General features: G+C 48.4%; 3 protein-coding genes across 4 annotated transcripts in view; 1 reads left to right on the top strand and 2 right to left on the bottom strand.

Annotated features, from left to right (window-relative positions):
• Sufu (SUFU negative regulator of hedgehog signaling) overlaps nt 1-9,308 on the bottom strand; it is a 163,814-nt gene extending 154,506 nt beyond the window's left edge. The window contains exons 1-2 of one of the 2 annotated variants that reach the window (XM_004631486.2): nt 8,950-9,308; nt 3,572-3,706 (exon numbers count right to left, since the gene is read on the bottom strand). In XM_004631486.2, the coding sequence (XP_004631543.1) occupies nt 3,572-3,706; nt 8,950-9,131 (317 nt within the window). In that variant the 5' untranslated portion in view covers nt 9,132-9,308. The remainder of the gene's footprint in view (nt 1-3,571; nt 3,707-8,949) is intronic. The other variant, XM_004631485.3, reaches the window with a different exon arrangement.
• A 1,139-nt stretch (nt 9,309-10,447) lies between these two features.
• Actr1a (ARP1 actin related protein 1 homolog A) overlaps nt 10,448-23,232 on the top strand; it is a 15,823-nt gene continuing 3,038 nt past the window's right edge. The window contains exons 1-7 of the mRNA XM_004631481.2: nt 10,448-10,597; nt 17,508-17,572; nt 18,542-18,617; nt 19,330-19,455; nt 20,782-20,906; nt 22,290-22,506; nt 23,048-23,140. Of these exons, the coding sequence (XP_004631538.1) occupies nt 10,550-10,597; nt 17,508-17,572; nt 18,542-18,617; nt 19,330-19,455; nt 20,782-20,906; nt 22,290-22,506; nt 23,048-23,140 (750 nt within the window). The 5' untranslated portion in view covers nt 10,448-10,549. The remainder of the gene's footprint in view (nt 10,598-17,507; nt 17,573-18,541; nt 18,618-19,329; nt 19,456-20,781; nt 20,907-22,289; nt 22,507-23,047; nt 23,141-23,232) is intronic.
• The window catches only part of Mfsd13a (major facilitator superfamily domain containing 13A), a 24,323-nt gene continuing 17,931 nt past the window's right edge, over nt 16,841-23,232 (bottom strand). Inside the window, exon 11 of the transcript XR_002821163.1 lies at nt 16,841-16,877. The gene's annotated coding sequence lies outside the window, so the exon portion shown is untranslated. The remainder of the gene's footprint in view (nt 16,878-23,232) is intronic.

Raw genomic sequence — 23,232 nt, 5'->3', positions numbered from 1 at the left:
AAACATAGAGCCAAGGATATAGCTGAAAAAAAATGAAGCAATGTATGTACTTTCACTGAATGAGAAAATGGGCAGTGAAGAAAAATATTGCCAGAGATTCATCTGCTGCAGTTCCAATCTAGTGCCTTTCAGCACTTACACTGGATGGCAGAATACTCACCTTTCTGACCCTGACTTCAAGTACTAAGTTAAATGAGAATCAACCTATTTGAAGACATCTTACCACATGAAATGTTAGGAAAAGCAAACCTTTATTCAAGAAATGTACCAAAAAAAAAAAAAAAAAGTCACATCACCCTGGCATAAGGCAAATTACAAAGGGACTTTTAGGGCTGGCGAGATGGCTCAGTGGTCTAAAGCACCTACTTAGAACAAGCTTAGCAAAGCACAGGGACCACGGTTCAATCCCCCAGCACCACATGCCAGCCAGCCCCGCCCCCTGGTGGCTGAACTGGCCACACACACACACACACACACACACACACATAAATAAAAAATTAAAAAACAAAAGCAAAAAAAAAAAAAAAAAAACCACAAGGGGACTTTTAGCTGGGAGTGGTAGTACAAGCTTGTCCCAGCACTCGGGAGGCTGAGGCAGGAGGACAGTTGTGAGTTCAAGACTAGCCTGGGATACAAAGGGAGGTCAAGCCCAACCTGAACTGCATAGCAACACCCTGTCTCAAAAAGATAAAAAAAAAAAAAAAAAAGTAAATACAACATCCAGCCAAAATGTATGGTTAGTGGTGTGGTCTGATAATCTTTAGGCCAGGGAGTTATCAGTGGCATAAGTGCCTGCCTAGCAAGCACAAGGTCCTAAGTTCGATCCTCAGTACAAAATAAATAAATAAACAAATAGAAAGGCACTTTTGACTTCTGCTACATAAAGCAGAATTCAGTAAATACCTAAGAACATTCCCCATCCTTCTAGTGGCAGGATGTAATGATGCCAGAAAATCTTAGGATCAAATGATGCGCGCTCTCACTAAGCAAAGCCTCAGTCTTGTCATAAATGATACCAACAGAAAAGTGCTCTATCACATGACAACAGTACCCATATAAGGGGCAGTATTAGCAAAAACAGCAAGGAAGGCCTATCTGAAATTCAAAGGTCACTCCCACTAAAATACAGCCTTCTCTATTACACTCATCATGTTATTTATCTGGGGCCTTAGGCCCACACCTGGTAAGTACATAGACAGGAAGAATCCTTAAGCCACACAGGAAATAGTATTATTTTACCTAGATTAAATCTGCCAACAAAAAGATACAGGGTAGCTACTCTAAATATTCTCTGTAGGCTCTTACTAAAAATATAAAAGTCCAGCATGGTCCCTTACTCCCACATCTGTCTGCTATTCTACCTCCATTAGTAATACTATAATGCAGACTCCCCACGCAGGAAAAGATCAGGTCCCTGTTCCCAAAGCCTTCTGCTGACATTGCATTACATCTATTTCAAAGCTGTAATGTCAGGTCCAGATACTGCTTGCAAAACTATGCCAGTGAGGAGATGAGGCCTCAGCTTCCAAGTTTAGTAGAGAGTATAGGAAGTTTGGTCAGGCCTGTCTCAGAGACTGCTATAGTCCAATAGTTAAGAACTCAGCCCAATTCAGTTCCAGCTCTTTCACAACCTAGACAAGAAACTGAGCAATTCATTTAACTCTTCAAGAGACTGTCCCGCCATCATTAACAGGCAGATAATATGAGAACCTGATAATACCGCAATGCATTGAACCCAGAAATATGGAAGATAGAACTGAAACAAGGGAAAAAGGTGATAAGTCATCATTTCTTCATCTCCAAAATCGATCTGTTGAGGTGGGAAAGAAAGAACCCTGATACTCTCTCAACCTAACCAAACAGCCACCACCAAGATGCAAAAAAGATGGTACAATCTAGCACTTAGGAGGCTAAGGCAGGATGACTGCTGTGATTTCAAGGCCAGCCTGGGTTATATAGTGAGCTCAAGACCCATTTGAACTACACTGTAAGAACTTGTCTCAAAAAAAGTGTTGAGAGACAGGAAGTCAAAAAGCAAAAAAATAGAAGAGGACATAACATAGAAATAAAATCAGCTTTTGATTAACTATGCTAATGAAGAAAAAAGAATACTACACTTACATCAAAGAAAAGAACCCCACTCTCAAGAGTACTATATAAAAACAAGCTACATGGTGGCATAAATCTGTAATTACAACTATTCAGGAGGCTAAGTCAGAAGGATTGCAAATTCTAAGCCAGCCAGGGCAACACTACGAGATCCCACCTCTAACACATAAAAAGGGCTGGCGGTACAGGTCACTTGGCCTACAATGTGTGAGATTCTAAGTTCTAAACTGTAAATAATAGTTCATTAGAAAACATGATACAACTGTTTAGGAAGAATGTGACAGTCCTTAAAGTAGTGTGCACTGTGAGCCCAGACTGCCTACAATGAAATTCTGCCTCTACCACTTCTAAGCAGTTACCAGAAGCAAGGTATAGAACCTCTGTGTCTTGGTTTCCTCGGGTATACAGTGGACTGCACATTAGTACTTACCAGTTTTACAATGGTGTGGATACTAAATTTGGCCGGTATGGCAGCATGGTCAGCTCTAAAGAAACAAAAACATCTCCTTGGTCAGGTGTGTTAATGCATGTCTGTAATCCCAGGACTCTAAGAGTCTGAGAGAAGAGAATCTCAAGTTTAAGGTCAGCCTAGATGTAGCAAGGTCCTGTCTCAAGACAAAAAATTAATGAGGCAGGGGATGTAGTGCAATGCAAAAGCCCTGGGTTCAATCCTAAGTACAGAGAGAAAGAAAAAACAAGAAAATAGTGAGATGTGGATGACAGAACCTGGGCTGTGGGAATATGAGTGTTGTAAATGTTTTCCTTATTTGAGACAGGGACCTGCTATGTAGTTAAGGTTGGCCCTGAACTCACTACCTAGCCTAGGCTGCTCAAACGCATGGCAATCCTCCTGACTCTGCCTCCCAAGTCTCATGATTATAGGCATGTACCACCACACCCAGCTATAAATGTCCTCATTCTGCTTTTCTGAAAATATCTTGTGGGGCTGGGGAGATAGCTCAGTAGAATAAGCACCTGCCTGGCAAGCTTAGGGGTCCCGAGTTCAATCCCTGGTACTGCAAAATAAATAAATAAATAAATAAGGTATCTTGTAATTAAATAATAATAATGAAACACGATATAATTAAAAGTCATTTTCTCTGAAAAAATAAAAATAAAGTATCTCCTACGGTAGAAGAACATGGATGCATCACCTCAAGTTACGGATCGTAGCCATGCTTCTGTCCTCTAGCTCAAACTCCAGAGCAAGCTTAGAAAAAACTGACGGCTTTGGAACTCTTGTTCTCCTCAGCACTTGCCTGTACGAGTGGAGCAATGCTCAAGTGCCATCTGGGCCACTTGGGCACAAGTAGATACAACAGAAGGCAGAGACCCAGAAGCCCACGTGAGAAGCATCAACCTCACAGGACTGATGCCATTTCTCCTGCTCAGGAAAGCCTCAGAAATAAGGCTCAAGACTAAGAATAGGCACGTAGAGGGTAGAAAGGTGAGACATACTCACTCATGGACTCTGTTGTCCCCATAGAGATCACTTAGGCCAAAGCTGATGTAGTGCCAGTGCTCAGGGATGTTGGCTGAAGGGCTCCCCACATTCCTGTACATGCTAACATAGTCCAAAGGGTCTGGGCCGCCCAACCTGAAAAAGATGAAATACAGGTGCATCAGTATGAGCCTAAACACCAGACATTGTCATGCCAAGGAGCTCTACTTCACAATCTTTAGGCCTCACCCTGGAGGAACCTGAAGCAAAAGACAAGGGAGGCTACACTTTTGGGAGCTGAGACCCAGGGAAGCTAACAGCTGAGAACATCCAATTTCACATGCACAAAAAGCTCCACTGGCAGGGCCTCTTTTAGAAATAAAGTAGACTTCATGGTTGTCTACAATGCTTTCTTCTGTTTCAAATTACCAATCCCAAGTGGACTGGCAGAGATGAACTCTTCTATGGTGCCTGTAAAAATGCCAAATTTCAAGCGAGAGGTGCAACCATCAAGTGGCCTGAGCTGAAGGACTACAAGGTCATCTCCAGGGACAATGTTCCTGGAAGCAGAGGCTCTGTTCCACTCCTGCCCATGAACAATTAATTTCTGAGACTTCACTAGTCCCTAACTTAACTACAATTTGTTGTAAACAACCTCAAAGCCTGCAGTCAGCAAAGTCCCAGCCTGCATCCCATAGACCAAAACTGATCTTTCATCATCACAAGTGACAAAGACCAAACGCAGGCTAGCTCAGCAATGCCCAGAGAAATGAGCAGGATACAGGCTACCCCAGTGAGAGCACTCCTCCAGAAGATGATCCCAGACACTGCTGTTTCACAGGAAGAGATACACCTTAAATGGATTTCATTAAATTTCCCCACAAGTCCAACAGGGCAGTCAGAAAGAGATTCAAGCATGGGTTCACTCATTGGTGTCATAACTAATGCTTCTAAAAAAAATCCTGTTTTTTCAAATGGACAGGGAAACCTGGTACACTTAAAAACAGACCTACAGGGTCGGGGAGATGGTTCAGTAGAATAAATGCTTCCCTGGCAAGTGCAACGGCCTGTGTTCAATCCCCGGTTCCACCAAAAAAAATAAAATAAAATAAAATAAAATAAAATAAAATAAAATCAGACCCAAAGGAAACCATCAGAAAAAAAAAAAAAAAAAATTGTGTTTAGCCCACCAACACTGCACCTCAGATATCTACCTCAGATATCTAACTTGTCAAAGGACTACAGAAACCTTGCCTGAGGGCTGGAATATAGCTCGGTGATATGGCACTTTGCCCAGGCCTGGAGTGCAATGGTGGGGGGGACACAACTTTGCCCCAGAGACAAATGGAGTGTACTGTACTAGTACATAGTTTGCTGAAGGGAAGCCAACAACCAAGAAAAACACATGCCATGGGAGACAAAAGTGTACCAGTATATGCAATTTAAACACTACTTAAAGCCAATAGGTCACTGGGGATGGTGGCACACATGCCTATTGTCCCAGCATGGGGGGGGGGGGGAGGCTGAGGCAGGAGATAGCCTGAGCTACCTAAAAAGATTTTATCTCAAGAAAACACAAATAAATAAAACAAAACAGTAGGTCAGTCTGGGGATGTTGCTCAACGCTAGAGCAGTTACCTAGCATGTGCAAGGTCCTGAGTTCAATCCCCAACCACACACACAAAATCATCATCAAACCAACAGGCCTAATTTCTTCATCTTTGCTAAAATATTACTTTTTTAAAGTCATTTTGAGACAGGGTCTCACCATGCAGTTCAGGCTGGCCTTGAGCTTACTTTGTAGCCCACCCTAGTCTCAAACTCACAGTGATACTCCTACCTCAGCCTCCGGAGTGCTGGGATTACAAGCATGTGCCACCATATCCAGCTTATTTGGGTTTTTTTGTAGAAATCCTTATTCTCTGCTGGGAAATGGTAAGTTATTTATAGAATTTGTAAGAAAGTTGCTACAAATAGCTCAGAATCTCAAATGAGTTAGAGAAAGGGATAAATTTTCATCTGCCCTTAACTCTGATTTCACCAAATCATTTGATTAAACCATAACCCGCTGAATTTAGAGAAGTTTGTAGAGGGAAGGAGGAAAGAAAAGGAGAAAAATCCTTAGAAGAACCCATTATACCTGCAGAACCACAGAACAGAAAGGACCATAGGCCTCCCAGATGCTCCAGTTTTCTGCTACAAATCTGCACCTGCAGGGTCAGGGAGACAGTTCAGCGGAATAAGTGCTTCCCTGGCAAGCGCAAGGGCCTGAGTTCAATCTCCGGTTCCGCAAAAAAAAAAAAAAAAAAAAAAATGTACCTGCATAACCTACAGTCTAGGCCCAAGAGTTTTGAAGCAGCAAAACTCTTCACCATCTCCTGTCCACCTGCCACACACTCACTATGGCTTTTATTCTGACTAAATCTTCCAGGACAGGTGCTTCCCAGGAGTCAGGGAATGTTCCCAAGCCCAGCGGTATTTTGCTGTATTGCTCAGGCTCAGATGAGTATGGCAATCATTTTTACACTTAGAAAAGGATGTTCTCCAAGGACCCAGAGCCACCTCACCATAATTCCTTGGATATGGACTTCTCTACATAGGACAGGTTCTAGAGTGGACCCCGTCAGGTTTTGCCTCTCTAGTATGATCTGGCACATTAAAGACTCAGCTTTCAGTCAAAATGTCCCTGCTAGCCAGGGACCACTAGCCAAAAAGCCAGCTCTCCACAACAAATAGAATCCCAAGATACTTCAGGCCACATTCAGCCCCAGGCAGCCTGGGCTAGTTTCACGTACAGAGGTTTGTGGGTCCCAAATATGGGTTATGAATAAATTTCAGTACCTTAACTTCACAAGCCCCTCCATATCTTTTTTTTTTTTCCCTCCATATCTTAGAACCATTCAGTCACTGGGGCTGGTGAGATGGCTCAGTGGTCTAAAGCACTTACTTAGAACAAGCTTAACAAAGCAGAGGGACCACGGTTCAATCCCCCAGCACCACATGCCAGCCAGCCCTGCCCCTTGGTGGGCTGAGCTGGCCACACATACATACACACACACAAATAAATAAATAAATAAATTAAAAAAAAGAACCATTCAGTCACTGAGCTATTCCCTCCCATTGTCCTGTATCAAGGCAGCATTTTTAATTTCACAAAGTGGTATATAATTCTCCTCATCATTGCATGCTGGTCATCTAGGAAGAAATGGCCTGGCTAACAAGCTTGCAGCAAGAATAAAATAATTATACTAATCATCTTTAGTTTAGTCCTTTACATAATGCTTAGATACCTCTTACAACCCCATACTGGATGCCCACTTAAGTGACACAAAAACAGTTGCTCAATTCTGTGCAAGAACTTATCACATTCAAATGACACCTGAACAAACAGCATAGCAAAGACAGCCCCACTTTCCTCAAGTCCATCACAACACGGTTAAATCCATAGATGCCATTAAGGCCAGCTGCATAGCTCAGCGGATTTTTTTTTTTTTTTTTTTTTTTTTTTCTTTTTGTGGTACTAGGAATTGAACTTAAGACCTTGAGCTTGCCAGGCAAGCACTTATTCTACTGAGCTCTCTCCCCAGCCCAACAGGTCAGCAGACTAAAGTGCTTGCAGAGCACAGCCGCCCCCAGGGCACGCTGAGACTACAACTGAGACTGGGTTTGGTGGCATGCACCTGTAATTCCAGCGCTTGGTAGGCTGAAAACAGGAGAATTACTGTGAGTCTGATCTATGTAGTGAGATCCTGTAGACTCTTGTAGACCCTGCCCTAAATATAGGAAAAAAAAAAATCCATTGGTGCCATCAGAACAGGTGATTAAGTTGCAAGAGCTGCTTTCCACTCAAAACTGCTCTTCAAACACTCCTTTATGTCAGCCCAATGTGTTGGCCCAGACCTGTAGTCTGTAATCCCAGCGCTCAGGAGCCTGATGCAGGGCTGAGGACATGGCTCAGTAGAATAAATGCTTGCCTGTCAAGCGCAGCCAAAAAAAAAAGGAGGCTGATGCAGGAGGAGCACAAGTTCAAGGCCAGCCTGGGCTACAAAGTGAGTTCAAGATCAACCAGGACTACAGAGCAAGACCTGATCTCAAAAATAAATAAATGAAAACTCCTTTGTACCAAAGAACAGTTTGCCTGCCAGAGTAGGGTGCTGCAAGCCATACTGCCTCCTGGCTACCCAGACAGAAGAAGCTGCACCCTCTGGCCCCTCTTGGGGAACCAGCAGCTGGTCCCCAGGCCCTTTTCAGTCAGTAAGAGGCTGCCAACAGAGAGGACAGACTCAACCCTAAAAGAACAGTAATCAACAAAGCCATCCACTTTCCCCTTCAGTTCTACCCTCTGCCTACACCCCAAGCAGCTTCTCAGGCTTTCAGCATCCTTAAGGGATCATCTATCCCAGTGACTTCATGAAAGTGGTCCTGGACAGATTTCACCAATTCTTCATTCAGTTTTTGGTATGAGAAGACCATACACAGGCCAGGCTGTTTTCATGGTCCCTGTAACACCTGTTTTGCCTGGACGGTGAAGGAAGAAACAGATTCCAAACAGGGATGAGAAGCTAGAAAAGTCCATTCCTCCCAAGGGCAGAGCCCATCTGTAAACTAATCTTTAACAGCACCCTGGGGGTTACCCTGGGTGTCCCAGAGAAACTTCTGTCTGCGTCCTGAAGCTGTGGACAAAAAGTTCCTCTTAACGTCTTTCTTCTCTCCCTGCCCGGAGCCCGGGTCTCCATCATTTACTTCCCACTGAAAGTTGGAAGCTCTCACCCTCCTTAATTCTGAGCCAAATCAAGGCTCTGCCTGCCGCGTTCTTGACTCGCGTCCTAAAGCAAAGCAGCTGTAAAGCCAGAAGGAAGCTCACAGAGAGAGCGAGAAGTGTGCAGAGTAAGCAAAAAGTTTATCAAGGAGAGTTGGTCCGTCGGACTTTAACAGCCAACAGCCTCGAGCGACACACTTCCAGCTCGGCAGGAGAGTATCAAGAGGCGCCCACCTCTTTCTCACCACCGTCTTGCTCCCCTCCCGACGCGCAGCAAAGCGCAAGGCCCCAAGACCCGCCACAGCCTGTGCAGTCTCGGGCCTCCTCGGGAGCCCTCCCCGGCCCGCCTCGCCGCCGCTCGGCTTCCCCTCGCACACTAACGACCCCCACGGGCGCCCCTCCTTTCACCACGTTTACGGCGAGCGGCCTCTCACACCGCTCCACTCCGCTCCTACACACCCCCGTTCTCTGTTCTCTTAAGCCCGGTTAACCCCTCACTACCCGCGGCCCGTTAACCCCTTTGTCCCCATCTCCAACTTCAGCCCTAACTCCTCCCGGCGGCAGGAAGTGCTCTTTCCAAGTGCTTTCGCCCTGTCCGCCCCCACCCGGCGAGCCCACCCTCCCCGCCGCCCGCGCTCACCAGTACTTGACGATAGCGGTCACCTGGAGCGGGTTGGGCTGGTCGGGGTAAAGACGGCGGCACTCCCCGTAGATGGCGTGCAGTCCGGGGGGAAAGAGCGAGGCGAAGGCTGGCGGGGCGGCGGGGCCGGGGGCCGGGGGCGCGGCGGGGCCGGGGGCGCCGCTAGGCCGCAGCTCCGCCATGGGGGCGCGTGGGGCACTGGGGGGCCTAAAGCGAGGAATAAGGGGCGCCCCGACAGTCCAGCGGGTGGTCTCGGCGGGCGAGACTCCGGGTGGCGATGGGGGGGCTGCAGCGAGGGACAGCTCCGCGCCTGCGCACGCGGACCGTTCGCCCAGGCCGTCGCCGCCTCGCAGTCTGCCAGAGGGCGCCTCCGGACCTCGGGGAGCGCGAGGGGCGGGGCCCGGCTCACCCTGGCCGAGCACCCATTGGCTAGCGTGTTTGCCAGTCATAGGAGGGACGGCATAACGCGCTAGTAGGCCCCGCCTCCCCCTCGCGCCTAGGGAGCAGCGGAGGTTTCTGATCTCCCCCTAGCGTTGGGAGGAACCCGGCGGTACCCGAGCCACGGCGCTCTGCCGAGGTGCTAGGGTCGCAGCACGCGCGCCGACAAAGAGCCCCGCCGCTTCGCTGACGCGCGGCTGACAACGCCCTAGACACAAATCGGACAACGCACTGATCATTTCTTCCTGTAGCATTCCTTAGATTATAAATCTCAATATGATATTTCCTAGTGCTGTTGACTAAACAACTCCTGAAACTCAAAAGGAGGTTGAGGAGGAAGTAATAGTCCCCCCTCCAAAATACGAGTTATTTTGAAAGATGTACTCGTAACTTTTCTTCACCTCTATTTTCTCACCAAAATCAGTCCTAGCTCTTCACCAATAGTAGAGGGACCTTAGAGCAGTTCTTAAACCCTCAGCTGTTTTAATGGCCCACAGTAGCAGTTCCAAATACCAATCCCCTCGGTTCACTTGTTACAACGTTTATACTTATCTAGGAAAGAAATGGGAAAAAGCAAGGACAATGCACAGGGTTTCTCCACCCCCCCCCAGCTAAATTTACGCAATATAAATTATTTTTCTTTTAGGAAAACGTCCTTCATCTGTGTGTGCTAAAATTTCCTCTTAGAATGTGAAATGCTAAGATGTTTACTTGTGTCTTATACACCCAAACAAAAATTGTCCCAAGAGAAGGGGGCAGCAGCAGGACTGATTTCTAAAACCCAAACACCACCAGTTACGGGCTAACCCAAACCCACCCACAGACTCAGAACTGCACGCTTCAGCCCTTTAAAGGGACGACACATTCTGGCACGCAACACAACCATCAACTTTTGTCTCGGGTAATTTAATCCGTGCGGACTGCGAACCCCGCGGCGCCGCGCTTGGAAACGCCTCGCCCAGACTCCCGAGGCAGGCGGAGCCCGGCGCGGCGGGAGGCTCGCCCCGGCACAAGGCACGCCGGGGATGGTAGTTCCTGCGAGGCGGGCTGGGACCGCTCCCTGCACGCACCGTGCCGGCGGCGGGACTGCGCATGCGTGTCCCTGGCGTTGGCGGCGGACCGGGCCGGCAGTGCACTCCTCGGAAGGAGCGATCCGTCTGCCATGGAGTCCTACGACGTGATCGCCAACCAGCCTGTTGTGATCGACAACGTGAGTTATATCTTTTCTGCCTCTAAGGAACTTGTGCCGGTCTCTCAGAAGGGATGGCTTCCCGGGTTTTACGCTGGGCGGCCGATTCTTTGTCACTGCCCCGGCCTGTCAGGCGGGTTCCGGTACCGCCGCCTCTCTCCTTCCCTTTTCCACAGCCTTCAGGCGGGATGGTCGCGCAGCGACCGTGGGATTGAGAACTTAGAGGTGGGAAGAGGAGATGGCTCTAGCCTGAGCGGGGGCCTGAGGCCGTTGGCTCGAGGGGCCTTAACCGCTTTGCAGACTGGCGCCCACCCCCTCCCTGGGTTCCAATCACTCCATTGGCTGCGTGGGCTGCCCATCTTGTCTGACGACCCCACCTCTGGGCCTTGCCGGAGGCGGGGAGCGCTCTGCAATTATTGGCTCACGCGCCTGTCGCTCTTCCCGCCGCGCTAGTGTTTCTCCGTCTGGGGGGCGGGGCAGTCCCGAGGGCCGTGGGGATTGGCCTCCGGACTCCGGCGGCGGGGCGGAAGGCGAGGGTGCGCCCTTGGACCGCGGAAGGTGGAGCGCCGGCGGCCGGAGTGGACCCGGGTGGGGCCCGGGAGTTGGCGCCGCAAGCTGCCGTGGGATGGCAGTTATTTCTGTGATTGTAGTTTGTAGTTAATAAAAGTCGAGAGGAATGGGGAATGATACAGCAAACGGGTGCCTGCCTGGTCGTTTCAGGAAAAATTACCACACCCACCGCGTTTGCCGGGTGCTTTGCCGCTTCAAGGACACGCTCACCTACGTTCGCGCTGGATGCTCACAAAAACTGGGTGGATAGTTAAGTTTGATTCTCGTTTCTCAAGTGAGAAAACCGAAACACGGGAAGTGACCCCAAGGTCACACGGTAGAGATGCCCTAAATCCGCTGCCTTATTCGCCATTCCCTTTGCTTAGCACCCCCACAGAAATGCTCCAGTAATGATAAATAGAATTAAAATATTCCTGTGGAGGGTGGGATGAGGGAACAATTGTGTTCCGTTTCTCTGCTCCCTTAAAGTTTTGGGCTGGGTGAGACTGGTTCACCCCCCCCGCCCCTTCCAGGTCCGTCAAACACCAGTTCCTTTGGCATCAGGCTATCAGGGACCGCTCTGTTGATCTAATCTTGGCACCTGAAGATAAGATGAAGTTTTTTACATCACTCTATTTAAGATTCAGCTCTGGTAAGGAGAGAGGAATTATTTCCCCCAGTTTGCAGGAAAAATTATTGAACTTGGAAACATTATTCAAAACACCCCATTTGGGAGTTTAAGAATCAGCTGGACCCTGGTATAGTCTAATCCCAGCACCCGGAGGCTGAGGCAGGTTTGTGAGAGTTTGAGCCAGCATAAATTACATAGTGAGGCACTATCTTTAAAAAAGGAGTTGGGCCAGGGAGATGGCTCAGCGGCACAAGCGCCTGCCTGGCACGCCCAAGGCTGCGAGGTCGATCCCTGGTACCTCAAAATAAACAAATGAGGAGTTGAGGGACCAAGATTTACCCTGAGATCTTGTTTCACGTTGCTCACATTTTCTACAGAAAGATGTTTTATTTGTTGGTAGTTTTCCTTCTCTCCAGAAGTAGGGTGTCTTCATTTTAAAAGGCAGGATTTAACTCAGTGAGACACTTTTTAAGGGGTAAAGCATGTATTATTCATCATTTTAAAATAATTTTTCAATTTTTGTTAGTGGCTTTTTGCAGTTCATGATGATTATATTCATCGTGGGGATTGCACACTGTACATAACACATTAATTTCTGAGAGGATTTTTCTTTTTTCTTTTTTTGTCGGAACTGGAGATTGAACTCAGGCCCTTGTGCTTGCCAGGCAAGAGCTTATTCTACTGAGCCATCTCCCCAACCCCAAATGTCTACTTTTGCTTTTTGGGAATGTCTCCAATTAAGGAAACACTTTTTTTTTCCTTTGTATTTTAGGGCAGGATCTGTAAGGTCTCACTGCGCAGATTGGATTTGTGGTTACACTTATGTTTACAGCCTCCCAAGTGCTGGGATTGCAGCTGCGAGCCACCACGCCCACTCAGTCACCTCATCTGCCCTGGGGCAGGGCCAGCACCCAGGCCGGAGAAACACTCCTGGGCCCTTAATCCACTGAGCTATTCGGCAGGCCCTCTGGGAGGAGTTTGTCTCCTTTCTAAACTACTAACTGTCTGTGTAAAGATGGTTTTATTTTTATAGTGTCCCCTCACCTCGCCTCTGCACACACCGACCCCAGAGGGCCGAGGAGCGCAGTGTGCTCAGCGAAGCGTTCTTGTTGGATTGCGAGGTGAAGAGCGGTCCCACAGTAATGAGGATGTCCCTGTGTTAAAAAAAAAAGGATGAAGTACTTTCCTTAGTTAACAGTCCAGAGGGTTGAATAGGATTCCGTGTTCTTCATGTTGACTCCAGAGAACATTATTTCTGTCTTTACCCAGTGTCTGCATCCTCTTATCTACTTTTTGCTTTGTTGTAAAAAGAAAAATGTCAGGCATAGTGGTGCATGCCTGTAATCTCAGCACTCAGGAGGCTGAGGCAGGAGGATCACCATGAGTTCGAGGCCAGCCTGGGCTATGTAGTGAGTTAAAGACCAGTCTGAACTACATAGCAAGACCCAATCTCAAAAAAGAAAAGTAAAGCTATTTAGAAACCCTTAATTTCCTGTTGTCATCAGCAGTGTAGAAGGAGCGGCCTGTAGCTTACTGTTTCTTTTGCATTGTTGAGTTTGCGTGGTTGGCCAGGGTTGTTATCTCCAACCATTTCCTTTAATGTCATTTAAGCTGATGTTTCTTAGTTGGACCTTTATCTTTCCTGAGAGTACAGTCAACTGTCCATATCCACTTTCTATATCCATAATTCAAACAATGGTGGATCAGAATGTTTTTAAAGAAAGATTACGTCTATACCACACAGGTGCAGACTTCTCTTGTCATCCCCAAAACAGTGCAGCACAACAGCAGGTTATATAGCATTTACATAATATTAGGTTTTATATATCTTGCAGTACTGGGGATAAAACCCAGGTCTTTCACAGTGACCTACACCCCATCCCTTTTTTTAAATTTTAAGATAGAATCTCACTAGAGTGCCTAAGCTGCATGTGAACTTGGCCATCTTCCTGCCTCAGCCTCCCAGAGTGCTGGGATTGCAGGCACACACCACCACTCTTGCTTCCTTCTGTATTAAAACTACTCTTCTCATCCTACTCTGACACTAGGCCAGTTCATCAGAATGTAATAAGGAAAATGGGGGGGTGGGGGGTGCTTTAACAACAACAAAAAAGTGATAATCGTAATCACAGATATAGAGAAGAGCAGACGGTTTATTCTGAAGCTTAAATCTGTGTTAAGATCTCAAAAGATGCATTTCTGGGCCAACATAGCCCACCACTCTTGTCTGTCATAGCACTGTCTTTGTGCGCCATGGGCCTCCATGCAGGAAGTGTCCAGTCTTCAGAAGTGCATCAGAAGGCCGGGGAGATGGCTCAGTAGAATAAGTGCTTCCCTGGCAAGTGCAAGGGCCTGAATTCAATCCCTGGTTCTGCAAAAAAAAAAAAAAAAAAAAGTGCATCAGTAAGCTGGGGTCCATTGGGATTTGAGGGTGTTGTGCTGCTTCAGACACTTCAAACATAAAGAAGAATTCAAAGATATGTATCACAAGTACCCATGTAGCAGACATCTATCCCAAGTAGTTCTGGTGGACGTTCTGGTGTTGCTTTCAGTCCTGGGCATACTGAGCACATACTGAGCAAATGTTCTACCACTAAGTTACACTTCCAGCCCTTTTCATTGATATTTGATGCAGGATTTCACTAAATTGCCCAGGCTGGCATTAAACTTGCAATGTTCTGCCTTAGCTCCCCACATAGCTGGGATTACAGGCAAATGCCACTATGCCTAGCATCCACCACCCAGTTTTCATAACTGTTCTATAGTGAGAGCTATGTAGCTAGACCCAGTCTCAAAAAAGAAGAGGGGGCAAGGATATAGCTCAGCAGCATAAGCGCCTCCCTGGCAAGTACAGGGTTCCAAGTTTGATCCCTGGTACTGGGGAAATAGAAACAGAGATAGAAAAGACAGACAGACAGACAGACAGACAGACAGACAAAGCAAGAGAGCAAGAAAGAGATTAAAGAAATGAATGTTACCCTTCCAGATGTCACTGTCTGGCCAGAGCTGAAGAGAGAGCTTAGCCACCTCCCTTCCCACTGGCCCAGCAGGCGTACCGGGACCACAGGGACAAGCTGGGTCTCGTTCCAGCTTACTCATCCATCCAGAGTTGCTCTTCCCTTTCCTGTGCCTCCTCTCCCTGGGGCTGCTGCCATTCTGGCTCCTCATTCAGGGTCCACACTTCACATTTTGTCTGCTAGTCATTTTCACTTGCTTTTAACCTTAGCTGGCTGCATCTATTGAGTATCCAGCAAATGCCAGATATTATCAATGTATGAAGTCTCTGACTTCAGGAAATGCGCACTGAGAAGAAATAAAGATGGAAACCGTAAACTCTGAAAGCAGAGTGAGACCCGTGCGACCTTGCAGTGTAGGTTCAGTGACAGGCTGCACGGTGATGGTGAGCGTTTTCGAGACAAGTGCCCGCTGCAACCAAAGCTCACCAGTCTATTGCAAAGTGCCAACACCACGATCAAACCTGAATACTGAAGTTTTAGCTTCAAAAAAACAATCCATATATTAGCATCTTTTGTCTTGAAAGGAAAACAGCACCATGCAGCACCACGGGGCTGTGAGATGTGAGGGAGTCAGTAACAGACACCAGCTCGCGCTTATTCTTTAGGAGGAAGGTGGTGACATTTGAACTGGGCCTGTTACGCTCAATCTGGGAAGGACAGAAAGGAACAAAAGAATCAGACATCTTCATCTGCCTTGGCACTCAGTATTCGCATCTGGTTATGCTTCTTCTTACATGCAAAGATCAGAGCCAGGCATAGTAGTGCCTGCCTGTAGTCCCACCGCTTGGGAGCCTGAGGAAGGAAGATTGCCTCTCGCTTGAGGCCAGCCTACATATTGAGTGCAAGGAAAGCCTGCACTGTGTAGCAACACCCTGTTCCTCCAAGAAAGAAAAGACAAGAAATGCAGGTATCCAGGAAAACCAGCCCTTCAAAACAGTCACATCAGAAGTACTTCTTTTGTTTTCCCTTACACCTGGAGATCCAATTAATTTGTTGGCATCACCACAGCACAGTGAAGGCAGTGAGCAACCACGGGAGATGTGAACAGACAAGTTCTCGCCCCTCTCTTGCGTGGGGCTGTTCTGCCTATCCGTGCCCTGGTCCAGTCCCAGAGCCCTGAGGTTTGCAGTAAGAAAGTCCCTCCTCCCCCTCCCCCTCCCAGGCTTTCAGCTTGGTTCACAGCTGCACCTTTGCCAGGCTCCTTGCTGTGCTGCCCAGGCCAGTGACCTTGCACGTTGTCTCCTGTTTTTTCTTTTTTTCTAGCAGAGGTTCCTACTCCTTTTGAGCATGAGACTGGCCCTGCCCTCCCCCATAGTGCTTGCCTGTCCTCTCACCATTTCTTGCTGCACCTACCCCAACCCTCTGCCTTGCCAGAGGCAGGCACCAGAATGGCCAGTCTTCTGCAGTGTCTGCAGAAGAGCAGAAATGAGGGTAGAAGGACTGGGTGTGTTGGTGGGAAGCCTTGGCTCCCTAGCATCTCCACGTGTGTTGACCACTCATTCTGCGGGACCTGGAAGCATCACATTCCACCCAAGAGACATGTCAACAGGCAGCAGAAAAGAGCCTCCTACCCCCTAAGGGCTAGGGATATAGCTCAGCGGTACAGTACCTATCTGGCAAGCATGAGGTCCTGAGTTTGATTCCCAGTTTGAAGAAGAAAAAAAAGAGTTTGCCCCAATTACACATGCAACTGAAAATCATGTTGGAGTAAAGGGTAAGGGTTACCTGTGTGGTGGTAGAAAAGTTAAAAAGAAAGTACTCTCAGGCCTTGACGTCTGTCCCTCATCAGGTGGTTGGTTTCTATGTCTAGAGAGTCAATGTTTATGACCTTTCCGCATCCCAGAAGGTCAATGCTGGTTGCAAAACTTGGATTCTCTTCTAGAGATCCCACCAGCATGCTAAGTGTTAGAGCCAGCAGAATTGTGGGTTTCCCACCACCAGACAAGGCTTTAGGGTTTCTCTGTTCTTTACCATTAGAAGACTGAGGAGTAAAAGAATAGTGAAAATAAAACCATAAACTGGGCATGGGGGGGGGCCGGGTTGATGGCTCAGTGGAGTAAGCGCTTCCCTGGCAAGGGCAAGGGCCTGAGTTCAATCCCCGGTTCTGCAAAAAAGAAAAAAAAAAAAAAAAAACCCCACAAACTGGGCGTGGTACTGTACACCTGTAATCCCAACACCCAGAAGGCAGAGCCAGGAGGATCACTGACAAATTCAAGGTCAACCTGAATTATATAGCAAGACCCTATCAGAAAACTAAAGCCTAAGCCAAAACCACCCAACAAACAGTACATAGTCAGTCTCCACAAAGCCGAAAGCTCTACCCGAGCAGGCAGTGTGTGGTCAGGACTGAGCCATGTTGGAGGCAGCCCTGGAGAGAGTTGTGTTGAAAGGATACCATGCTGGTGTGATTAGAAAGGGTCCTGTGCTTCCCCTCCCTGGGTATGTTCTTGAACTTGGCTTCTTTGACACTCCCAGGTTCTTTCCTCTTCTTAGGTTTTCTTTTTCTTCCCTTTATTAATTCCAAAGGAAATCATGTTTAGTATAAAAAACTCAGAGTCTGCAGAGAAATCAAAGACTTTGTGAGTGTGCAGCGGACACCCTCTCCATCCCCGCGCCTTACCCCTCCCTGGACATTCTCCTGCCTCGGCTCCTGCACAGCTGTGTGTTATATGCCCACATCATGCAAAGTTCCTCACTTTAGTGATAGTTCTTTTTTCTCTCTCTCTCTTCTCAGGGATCCGGTGTGATTAAAGCTGGTTTTGCTGGTGATCAGATCCCAAAATACTGCTTCCCAAACTAGTAAGTCATTCTGTAGCTTATCCAAGACTTTGGGAGACCAGCCCTCCGTTTATCGGAAGATTTCTTGCTCCGGTCAGCCCTGATACTTCAAACAATGACAAGCAAGGAGAGGTGTTTGGAATAAGCAAAGGAAACAGTTGCTGCCTGGTGTCATTTGTAAGGCCTTAGGCAGGCAGTAGGCCTTGTTTTTAAATGTGATTTATGTGCCGGTAAAATAGCTCAGCAGAATAAGCACCTGTTTTGGCAAGCACAGGGACCTGGGTTCAATCCCCAGTTCTGCAAAAAAAGAAAAATTTTTTTGAACTAGGTGTGATGGTGTACAGCCTTTAATCCAGCTCTTGGGAGACTGAGACAGGAGAATCAAAGCAAGTCCAAGCCTAGCTGGGGCACATAATGAGAACCTCTCTCAAAAAAGTATCTTACCTAGGTGGTGTCACATAACTGTAATCCCAGCACTTCAGAGGCTGCAGTGGGCACATCCTCAGCTTGAAGCTAGTCTGGGCTACATGGTCGGTGATAGGACGTTCAGAGTTTACCTCGGCTACATAATGAGACCCTATTTTCTGACCTTTTCAGTCTGCATACACATTGGGAAAGAAAAACATTGAATCCTCTATTGTTTCAATAATTTAAAGTATGAAATAACATATAAATCAAGTATGTCCCAAAATGGGGTGTGGTGGCACATGCCCGTAATCCCAGCTCTTAGGAGGCTGAGGCAGGAAGATTGCTACAAGTCTGAGGCCAACCTGAGCTACATAGTGAGTTCAAGGCCAGCCTGAATTGCATACTGAGACCCTGTCTCAAGTAAATAAATTAGTTCTTTGTAGAAACTATAGAAATTAAGTATAAGGAGCTGAGCATAGCTCAGAGATGAGCTCGGTAGAATTTGGATGTGTGTGCATCTCTATGTATACTCTTCCGTGTCTGTCCTGAAGTGACACTGCTCTTCCTTCCTGCCTTCCCCAGTGTGGGCAGACCCAAGCACGTTCGTGTCATGGCAGGCGCCCTTGAAGGAGACATCTTCATCGGCCCCAAAGCGGAGGTAAGACCAGCCTTCCTTACAGAAAGCCTCGGACTAGCAGAGGACCTCATTATCCACCACACAAGAAGTACCCAGTAGTCGCATGTTAGCCACGAGCAGAATGAGCAGTTTTCTCTTAGAATCTCCCTTTTGGTCCTTTCATCCTTGACAGAGGCAGTTTATTTCTCCCAAGGGCATTAAGGAATAGTGAGAACCTCACTTTGGGAGGCAGAGACTGATGCAGAAGACAAGGCTTTGCCTCTTCTCTGTGGCCACTTGCTACCTTGCCAGCGATCCAGTTAATGGGCTTGATTTTTTCTTGGCAACAGTGGTTCACAGCGGAGACCCTAGCTCCCCTGCTGTGGGTAAGCTAATTTGCACACGTCTGGAAACCACAGGCAGCCTCTAGTAAGAGCCACAGGACCTTTGTGCCCACCCTGAGGCCAGAGGTGAGGGCCAAGAGGTCGCATCCTGGAAGCAGACAGTCCCCTTCCCTAGGGCTCTGAGGGCCATCGACATGTAGACGCCCTCTGTGTTGCAGCTGCTTGGGCAGCAGGGGCAGAGTGTGGCACAGCCTGAAGACCTGGAGAGCGATGCCCACCTTTTGCCCGGGTACCAACTGCAGGAAGGGACCTTGGCTGAGGCGCCTGAGGAAACAATTCAGCTTGCAGGCTCAGGCCTAGAGAAGCAGTGTCCTCTGCCTGCTGCTGCAAGTCCCACCCTCTACCCACAGGAGCACCGAGGGCTGCTGTCCATCCGCTACCCCATGGAGCATGGCATCGTCAAGGACTGGAATGATATGGAGCGCATCTGGCAGTATGTCTATTCTAAAGACCAGCTGCAGACCTTCTCAGAGGAGGTGAGGGCTGCCCGTGCAGGGCAGAATGCTATCCCAGAGATGAGGAGGATAGTGAAGCTGGCAAAAATGTCTGGATCTTATCGGATACCAGGCACCAGGCCAAATGCTTCTCAGACACCTTCAAGCATGTGACACATACAACACCCCCCATGCTCAGACACAGGGACACACGTGTACTGACACATAGAATGATAAATCACAGATTGCTGCCGAGGACAACTTGACACCCTGTATCTCACACCTGATGACTTGGTACACAGACTTCAACAAACACACTGACCTAGTATTCCTTAACACTTAAGAATGTGACCTAAGTAGATTGTGACACACAAATAGAGACCCATGTAACGGCCATATCACTCACAGCACTGTCAGACCATGCCAGAAATCACAATGTCCTGGGACATTCTCACACTATATTAAAAACACCAAAGGGGGGGGCGGGGAGATGGCTCAGTGGAATAACGCTTCCCTGGCAAGTGCAAGGGCCTGAGTTCAATCCCTGGTTCCGCCAAAAAAACAAACAAACAAACAAAAACACCAAAGGGCCAGCAGACTAAGCGCCTGCCTAGGCAAGCACAGGGACTGGGGTTTGATCCCACACGTGCCTGTAATCCCAGCACTGGGGAGGCTGAAAACAGGAGGATCACTATAATTCAGAGCTACATAGTGAGACCTTGTACCAAATACATTCCGTAAAAATAAAAAAACACCAGGATGCAGGCAAGGTAGACTACACCTGTGATCCCAGCAATTGGGAAGCTGAGGCAGGAGGACTGCCATTTTCAAGGCTATATATCATTTTATCATAATTTGAATTTAAACAAAATGTTTTGTGTGGGGGAGGGGCGTAGTGCTGGGGATTTAACCCAGGCCCTTTTTTTTTTTTTATTTTTGACTTTGAGACAGAGGCTCCCTAAGTCAGTAGGCTCCCTAGTCCCTACTCTGACTAGGCTCAATCTTGTAAGCTCCTGCCTCAGGCTGTCATAGTCCTGGGGTTACAAGCATATATCACCAGCCTGGCTATAAAATAATCTCCACAGTGAAAGCTGCACAGTAGATACTGGGTCTTAGAGAAGATCTTGGGACAGTTACAGCACTCAGGGTGAGGGTGAGGTCTCAGTGAGACTTTAAGAGACATGGATTTGGAAAGTTGAGAAACCAGCTTGGGCAGGGTTGGTGACAGGCTTAGCTTGCCTTTCTGAGAGGGAGTCTGACAAAGGTGCCATGGGCTCTCCAGCCATCGAGGTGTAGGGACTTTTCTCCAACTACTGCTGAGAATGAAAATCTGGCCTCCCCTAAGTGTCTCCCGGTGCCTTTCTCCAGCATCCTGTGCTCCTGACTGAGGCTCCTTTAAACCCGCGGAAAAATCGAGAACGAGCTGCTGAAGTTTTCTTCGAGACCTTCAATGTGCCCGCTCTTTTCATCTCCATGCAAGCTGTACTTAGCCTGTGAGTAGCAGCCTGGCTGGCAGGCCCTCATGAAGGGAAGAGTCCTTTGGACATTTCAGAGTAGCTGAAGCCCCAACCAGCCCTGCTGGGAAGGGTTCAGGATAGTGGCAGAGGGAGGGAGACTTCTGTCAAGACTTCTGTCGGAACTTGACTCCAGGGTTTCTTGGTTGGAACTAAAAGAGAAGATGTGGCTGGGACCAAGACCGCGTCCCAGTCCTGGCACTCTCAGTAATTTGTTGTGCAAGGCTCTCCCCTGGCCCTCAGAGAAGGCTGCCTGCTTCCTGAGGCCCTGACCATATGCGGACATTCCTGTTTCCTACTGAGTGCCAGGGGGCCCGCCCCTTAGCTCAGTTTTTTAAGTGGCTGCTTCAACAAAGCAGTCAGGCTCAGGTTGCTGTGGTTCGATCCCCACAACTCCAGCCAGCCAAACCTGCCCTGCAGGCATTCGGAGCAAAAAAAAAAAATCCTGAGCGCCAGGTGTTCCTGTAGCTCCAGCTGCAATCCAGATAGCACCATGGCTCCTGCTGTTACTCATGGTATTCCAGCCTCCCTGCACACCCTGCCTCTGTCTGCTACAGAGATGGTGCAGTGGATTAGCTTAGTTTCAGTGAAAATCTGTGAACCAGCATTTAAAAGTTTTCATATCAAAATCAAAATCCTAGGCTTCTCTAGAAAAATGGGAAGATCTAGTAATACAAGGCCTATGTTCCCGTAAGGCAAAAACCAGCCAGAGCTGCCAGCAGCTGCCCCAGCAGACAGGGTTGGCCAGGTGGCCTCACTGCCGCGCTCTCCATTCCCTGCTGTCCTTCCAGCACTGATGTGGAGTGCCCAGTGCTCTTCTTCAAACATTGCCGCTTTGCCCTCATATCAGAAATGCATAGGTGTTGTGGTGATCCCAGCACGTGGGAGGCTGAGGCAGGAGGACTGTCTGTCTGCCTTGAGTACAAGGCCAGCCTGGACCCTGTCTCAGATTCCACCCCCTAAAAAATGAAAAAGAAACATATATGAGAGAAAACTAAAGGCAGACCTGGAAGGCCATGTGAGGGGAAAACTAGGTTTGATGGAGGTTGAGAGTATAGTAGTCGTAATTTCCTTTACCCATTCCCTTGTCACCTGGGCCCTGTAGGTGTTTCCTCAGACAGGACCCTAGAACAGTTGGGGTCCAGGCTGCCTCCATAATCAGAAGACCTGCTTGCCAGGAATTGGGGGGCTGGGGATGCTCAGCACCTTATTTGGGTGTTTCAGGGCTTTCACACTATGCAGTTACGCAAGGCCCAAAAGGGAGGCAGGCTGGGCTTTAGTTCTGTGGGCACTAAGCCCTAGGGAGCAGGGGGCTTCTTTCCAGAGTGAGGAGGCACAATCAGTGATGTCCTCTTTGCTCAGTTATGCCACAGGCAGGACCACAGGCGTGGTGCTGGACTCTGGCGATGGCGTCACCCACGCCGTGCCCATCTACGAAGGGTTTGCCATGCCTCATTCCATCATGCGCATTGACATCGCTGGCCGGGATGTCTCTCGCTTCCTTCGCCTATACCTGCGCAAGGAGGGCTACGATTTCCATTCGTCCTCCGAATTTGAGATTGTCAAGGCCATAAAAGAAGTGAGTGCTGCACCATGTGCCCAGTGCTGGGGCTGAATGAAGAGGGGTGAAGCCCCTCCCTAGGTTCTGGGCCAAGCTCCTCACCAGCTTGCCTACCTCCTGCACTGCAGCTACGTTAGGGGGAACAGCTGCCTCCACTCCCAAATCTGTGGACAGGGGTCCTGGAGCTGCTCATGCACAGACTACACAAGGTCCTTCCCTCCTTGCAGAAGTCAGAATGCCTTCTTTCTAAGTAAACAGAACCATCCTGCTACCTCTGGCTCTAGGGAGACCTCTGATCTGGTCACAGGGATTCAGCACCATAGGGATTGCGGCAGGAGAAAGACATCTGAGCCTGGGCTAAAAACCAGACGGTGGCCTTAGACTCAGGGGCCAGAGAGGCAAGTTCTACACTTGCCCTCCAGAAAGGTGGGGTGGGTAAGCACCTTGTCCCAAGTGCCACCCAGTGCAGGCCAGCAGACCTCCCTGCCCCTGCTTCTGAGCAGCAGCTCCGATGAACTCAGAGCATTCACGCCTCTTCCCGCTCCACTTGGTTCTACAGAGAGCCTGCTACCTGTCCATAAACCCCCAGAAGGACGAGACGCTGGAGACAGAGAAGGCTCAGTACTACTTGCCCGACGGCAGCACCATTGAGGTAGGGGCTGTGCCGCTCCCTTCCCCTCAGACCCAGCAAAAAACGGTGCTTAGAGCAGCATGGATGGCCCGGTGTCCTGCAGAATCACAGGG

The sequence above is a fragment of the Octodon degus genome, unplaced genomic scaffold (assembly GCF_000260255.1).
Source record: "Octodon degus isolate 3935 unplaced genomic scaffold, OctDeg1.0 scaffold00042, whole genome shotgun sequence".
In the NCBI taxonomy this organism is placed as follows: domain Eukaryota; kingdom Metazoa; phylum Chordata; class Mammalia; order Rodentia; family Octodontidae; genus Octodon; species Octodon degus.
The sequence above is the reverse complement of the archived record's forward strand: the minus strand, read 5'-3'. Positions and strand labels throughout refer to the sequence as shown.